Raw genomic sequence first — 6,491 nt, forward strand, 5'->3', positions numbered from 1 at the left:
AGAAAAAAAAACACCGAATAGGGCTCTCACCGAAAAGGGGTCTCATTCTCATCGAATAGGAAACTCACCGAATCGGACTCACCGAAACGGGCCATTCTGTGTTTTTTGTGTACAATTAGTACCGGTACCCCATGTAACTTTAAAAGCACACTATAAAATTCTGGTTTTGTAGTGTTTCTGATAAGTTCTTTTATTTATTCATAACATGAACCATTCGTGTTGAACTTTTAGCGCTCAGGCATCTTCTGAGGATGGTATGCAATATGTATATAATGGACTTGTCTTATGATTTCACATGTTATTACCAATAATTTTTAACTGAAATCATGAAAGGAGTAAATGTCATTAGGCTTATAGTGCAGAGGATGTGTAATGTATTGGCACCTACTTTGTTTAGGATGATGTTTTCGGCAATGCTAACAGATGCTTTCAGAGATAAAGACTGCAATGGTATTTCAATGCGCTATCGTTGTGACGGAAAACTATGAGACGTGCTTCAAAGCAATCACCAAAGTGACCAAAACTGTCATTCAGGAACTTCTGTACACGGATGCCCTGAATGCCTGTTCCAAAAGCAAAATTCAACAACAAATGAATAAGTTCTCCCCTGCTTGCGATAATTTTGGACTAAACAAAATTTGAAAAAAAATTTTAATCGAGAATGGGAGTAACTTTTCTTAGACCACAATTTGCTGCTGATTTCAAATCTGGAGCTAGTTTTGCTCTAGCACATCAGGTTTTAAAGTTATTGGTCTGAAAATTTTTGACCAGAAACGTCAATATTGCGTTCAAATACCGATTTTGTCGCTACAATTTTCAAATTTAGATGATCCTTAGATGATCCTGATCCTGCCAAATTTAGATGATCCATCCTGCAGCAGAGACTTTACCGCACAAAAAGGCCTCATCAATCATCTCTGCACTCATGTGCACTGACCATCATAGGCGCCGACTGTTATAGTCGTCATCTACGTTGAATATATGTAACTCGTGACCAGCGTCACTACATAATCACCGTTCAGCGTTTTCTGGTACAGACGTTGGAATTGATTACCACCGCACTGCGCGTGTAATCAATTGAGCGTTCTGTACCACGTTCCTTAGTTGATTGTTTTGCGTTTCTTTCTTACTATATATTGCGTTGATTTCATACACTGAATCAGTAAGTAACAAGAGGTAAATGGTTTTCTCACTTGGTTGGCTATCGCTACAATTATTATTGTTTATTTTATATTAAACGTCTGGAAATACAACAGACATTTAACTGGCGTCGCCGGCAGGATCTTTACAGAATTTCTACAGGATTTTAGAAACATGGAGAAACTGATCGAAGTCCTGCAACAACAAATTGCCAACCAAGAACGCCAGACGAAGGAGCAAATTGCCAGACAAGAAGAACGTCACCAAGAACAAGTACAATGTCACCAAGAACAAGTACAACGTCACCAAGAACAAGAACAACGTCATCAAGATCAAATTGCCAACCAAGAAAAGCGCCACCTTGAACAACTACGAGAAATACGAGCCCAAACTTCAAGACCACAACCAACAACAATACAACAGACATTTAACTGGCGTCGCCGGCAGGACAGGCAGGACAACAACAGGTATCTTTACCTAAGTTCGTAACGTTTGATGCCACCACTGAACTGTGGGCAGACTATTGGAAGAGGTTTAACACCTTTGTAGCAGCACATTCAGTCGCACAAGACAAAATGCCGCAGGTTTTTCTCACCAATCAATCACCTACAATCTACAAAATGTTAACAAATTTGGCTGCGCAGGAAACAAACCCAAAAGAAGTCAACGATCTCACCATGACGGAAATTACAAATTACATGGCTCAACAATTCGACCCAAAACGCTTCATCGTGAGGGAGCGATTCCGTTTCTGGAGCGAAATGAAGCGCAAGCCCGGTGAAACAGCTCAAGAACTAGCCATCCGCATACGCCAGGCAGCTGCCACCTGTGACTTCTCGTCCATTTCAAATCCATTGGACGAAGCTTTACATACTCGTTTTATTTGTTCAATAGGTAACGAGGCGGTGCTTAAGGCGTTATTCAAAATCAGAGCTGATGAACTTACTTTCAAACGTGCGGTGGAGGTTGCATCAGAAACCGAAGAGGCAGCCAAGGTGGCCAAAGAAACTGTTTACGGCACTCCACCAGCACCAGTTGCGAAAGTAAGGACCATCAGCAAACCTCCAAAAACTAGGCAACTTACAGGTACTTTCTTTTCTTCTAAAAATAAAGAATGCTATCGCTGTGGTAATTCCAACCACAACGCCAATGACTGTAGGTTTAAGAAAGCCACTTGCCATTTCTGCAATATTACGGGACACTTACAGAGTGTTTGTCGAAAGAAAGCTAGACAGTTCAAACCTTCTAAGGTAAATTGTATTAAGGAAATTAACATGCTTTCTAGTTCTTGCAGAAAACCTCGAAATTCAAAGTTGGAAGTACCGATCTCCATTAATTCGGTAACCACACACTTAGAACTGGACACTGCTACAAATGGAAATTTCCTTTCCAACGACGTCTGGACTCGGGTAGGCGCACCTCAATTGCAAGCACCAGTGTCGCAGTTCCAATCTGCTACCAAGCATCTAGTACCAATCACGGGTTCTTTCACGGCCCAGGTAACTTGTCCTTCCACGGGAAGGTCAGATAATATTTCTTTTGTAGTCACGACAGTCAAAGGACTAAACTTGCTAGGTCGTGATGCAATCTCGTCTTTAGGAATTTCTATCGATAAATTCCTTCTGTCTAACTGTTCTACTTTACAGAGCATCCAGTCATACGACAAGCCTGATAAGAGTCTGGAGAAAGCATGCTCCCTCTTATGTGACGAGTTCAAAGATGTTTTTAAGCCTGAACTCGGGTGCTTACGAGATTATGAACTAGACATAGATTTTAAGCCTGATGCTAAACCTGTTTTTCTCAAACCTAGGCCTGTACCTTTCGCGCTAAAGGAGGACTTAGCACAAGCCTATGATTCGGGCATTGCACGTGGTGTATGGACACCAGTTCAGTTTTGCGATTGGGGCACACCGGTTGTTCCAGTCCGTAAGCCTTCAAACTCTTCAGAAGCGAAGGCCAAGTTACGCATATGTGGCGATTATTCAGTCACGGTGAACCCTTCCCTGGAGACCCATCGTCACCCGTTACCCTTACCAGAAGACTTAATGCAAAAGTTGGGTGGTGGGTATGGTTTCAGCAAGATTGGCTTGGCTGATGCCTACAATCAGATTCGACTTGGTCCTGACAGTCGAAAACGACTCGCATTAAGCACTCACCGTGGCGTACTTTTACAAAATGTTTTACCTTTTGGCATATCTTCTGCTCCAGGTTATTTTCAGAAGATCATGGACGACCTTACAGCCGACCTTCCAGGGGTCGCAGTCTACCTAGACGACATTCTTGTCAGTGGCACTACTGCTGAGGAGCATCTCCAGAATCTTAGACGGCTCCTCGATCGACTTCACTCAAAAGGCCTGAGGTGTAGGAAAGACAAGTGTAAGTTTGCACAACCTCAGGTAGAGTATCTCGGACACATTTTGTCCAGGCAGGGCATCTCCAAAGGTCCCAAGGTAAACGCCGTACTGGAGATGTCTGCCCCCACTGACGTATCTTCTCTTCGTTCGTTTTTAGGTTCCTTACAATTTTATTCGAAGTTTCTACCGTTGAACGCTTCTACTGTAGCAGAACCACTATACCATCTCACGAAAAAGGACATTCCTTGGAGATGGGGAAAACAAGAGGAAAACTCTTTTGCTCAGCTGAAGCATCATCTATCTACTGATGAGGTTCTTACACATTTCAATGCGTCACTTCCGGTAGGTATCGCATGTGATGCTTCTAGTGTGGGCATCGGTGCTACTTTGTTTCACCGTTACCCAGATGGCACAGAACGGCCTATAGCAAACGTTTCAAAGATATTAACAGCTTCGCAGAGAAACTATAGTCAAATTCAGAAAGAGGCTTTGTCGATAATTTTTGCGCTAAAGAAATTCTATCAATATCTTTTTGGTAGATCATTCATTTTGGTCACAGATCATAAACCATTGCTTAGTCTTTTTGGCCCGACCAAATCGACACCTTCTTTGGCAGCAAATCGTTTGGCTCGTTGGGCACTCTTTTTGTCGCAATTTACATACACTATTGAGTACAGGAAGACGAAGGATCATCAAAACGCTGATGCTTTGAGTCGCTTACCAGCAGGAGGGGATAAAGTCTTCGATGAAGAGGAAAGTGCGGATGACATTGATATCGTCTGCGCTATCGATGCTTTGGATTTACAGGTCCAGACCCCAAATGCTGCCTCACTGCGTAAAGAATCTTCTAAAGATCCTACCATTTCCACGGTAATGCGTTTCATTCATGAAGGATGGCCGGCCAAGTCTTCTCCACAAGACCCGGTCGAACCGTTTCGTAAGTACGCAGACTCTCTTTCTACTTGTTACGGATGTCTACTTTACGGTTCCAGAGTGGTCATCCCGTCCAAACTTCGTCCTTCCGTCCTTCAATTGCTTCATGAAGGACATTTCGGCATTGAGAGAATGAAGCAGTTGGCAAGAACGTCCGTCTACTGGCCAAACATTGACCGAGACATAGCGGAACTTTGTCACAAGTGCAGTACCTGTGGCGAATATCAACCGCAATCTAAAACCCAGGTCCAATCATGGACGGTTCCAGAAGCACCGTGGAGTCGCTTGCACATAGATCATGCGGTAGAATTCATGGGTTACCATTGGTTACTCAGCATTGATGCTTTTTTCTAAATACCCATGTATTCATGCTACTACTTCTTTATCTTCAACAGCTACTATCAACCTGCTAGAAGAAGATTTTGCTCATTTCGGCTATCCCCATACTATAGTTACCGATAATGCTACTACTTTTAAATCCACAGAATTTCAAACTTTCTGTAAGGAGAGGGGTATGGTACACATCACGGGTGCACCTTACCATCCGGAAACCAATGGAGCGGCGGAGCGCCTCGTACGTACGTTCAAGCAAGCACTTCGCAAATCTTCCCTACCCCCGAAGCAGGCCGTCTTGGAATTCCTACAGCAATATCGACGCACGCCCACTCCGAGTGGCTACTCTCCAAGCCAATTACTCAACAATCGTCAGATTCGAACCAAGATCGACACGCTTCTCCCTACACCGTCTCAAGTGGTACCCCGACAAAACCCTCACAACACCGACGCCTCCGAAGGTACCAAACGACATTTCAAACCGGGAGATCCCTGTTACGCGCTATCATTCACTCCACGACGGAGCCAGGATCCTCGTTGGGTTCCAGCCGAGGTGATCAAGCGACAGGGTAGCCGAATCTTCCTGGTACGTCTGCTGCCACATGGTCCGACGTGGAGGCGCCATATGGACCAACTGCAACCTCGCTATGCATCATCGGAGGACCAGGAGCCGGGAGATACTCCTGCACCAACAATCGACTCTTCCGCTGTCTCCACCTCAGCCCGAACGAATTCGGACGACACACCGACTGTACCGGAATTCGGGCCACACAACCCACGAAGGTCGAGCCGTCGCCGCAGACCTCCGGCTCGTTTCGGACTTTGAGTTTTATTGTTAATTCGGTGTCTTGTTCATTTTTTATGTTTGTGTATAAAAATTATCGGGGAGGTGTTATAGTCGTCATCTACGTTGAATATATGTAACTCGTGACCAGCGTCACTACATAATCACCGTTCAGCATTTTCTGGTACAGACGTTGGAATTGATTACCACCGCACTGCGCGTGTAATCAATTGAGCGTTCTGTACCACGTTCCTTAGTTGATTGTTTTGCGTTTCTTTCTTACTATATATTGCGTTGATTTCATACACTGAATCAGTAAGTAACAAGAGGTAAATGGTTTTCTCACTTGGTTGGCTATCGCTACAATTATTATTGTTTATTTTATATTAAACGTCTGGAAATACAACAGACAAAAAACCTTGGGGGGGGGGCGAGAAAGGTGATGACGTCATAACCATAACGCTATTTTATTCAATTAAAATAGTCTTTGATTAAGCTTACTGTCTTGTTTATATTGACACCTAGGTTGCAAACCGAATTTATTAGAACGGCTGCTTGAAACGATTAGTTTTACGCATGCGTAGTACGCCTAGTTGTAAAATTTTGATATTGTTAGCTCATAAAAATTGGAACAGTTGGAAAACAAGCCGTTTCATTTCCTTTTCGTGCGAATAAATAACAACGATCAAGACAGTGAAGTTATCGAAATAAAACGCAAAAAATCGTAATCTCAAGCAGAGTGGAAACCCGTTATCAATTTTATTACCTCGTTTTGCTAATTACTTGCCTTCAAAGCGTTAACAATAGCGAAGTGTTTTCTCTTCTGTTTTTTATCGAAAGTCTTTATAGTCCTTTATCAAATAGTTTGCATTTCGTAAGTGATTTTCACCTCAAAAAGGCAGGTTCAACTTATATACGGGACGCGTATTTGTAAAACCTACTGTTGG

General features: G+C 43.2%; 1 protein-coding gene across 1 annotated transcript; it reads left to right on the plus strand.

Moving 5' to 3' along the window:
• Nucleotides 1-3,470: 3,470 nt before the first annotated feature.
• LOC145775701 (uncharacterized) lies at nucleotides 3,471-5,708 on the plus strand. The gene is made up of 2 exons (XM_082587049.1): nucleotides 3,471-4,431; nucleotides 4,913-5,708. Exons 1-2 carry the CDS (start codon nucleotides 3,609-3,611, stop codon nucleotides 5,584-5,586), a joined length of 1,497 nt encoding a protein of 498 aa, XP_082443175.1. The 5' UTR covers nucleotides 3,471-3,608; the 3' UTR covers nucleotides 5,587-5,708.
• The last annotated feature ends 783 nt before the right edge of the window (nucleotides 5,709-6,491 follow it).

Source organism: Aplidium turbinatum, chromosome 8 (genome assembly GCF_918807975.1).
Source record: "Aplidium turbinatum chromosome 8, kaAplTurb1.1, whole genome shotgun sequence".
NCBI classification, from domain to species: Eukaryota; Metazoa; Chordata; class Ascidiacea; order Aplousobranchia; family Polyclinidae; genus Aplidium; species Aplidium turbinatum.

Excerpts from the sequence above, each read along its gene's own strand:
- LOC145775701 (XM_082587049.1), top strand. The coding sequence starts at position 3,609 with ATGTCTGCCCCCACTGACGTATCTTCTCTTCGTTCGTTTTTAGGTTCC. Across the intron at positions 4,432-4,912 it reads AGACCCGGTCGAACCGTTTC|AATTTCAAACTTTCTGTAAG; the intron begins GTAAGTACGCAG and ends TTAAATCCACAG.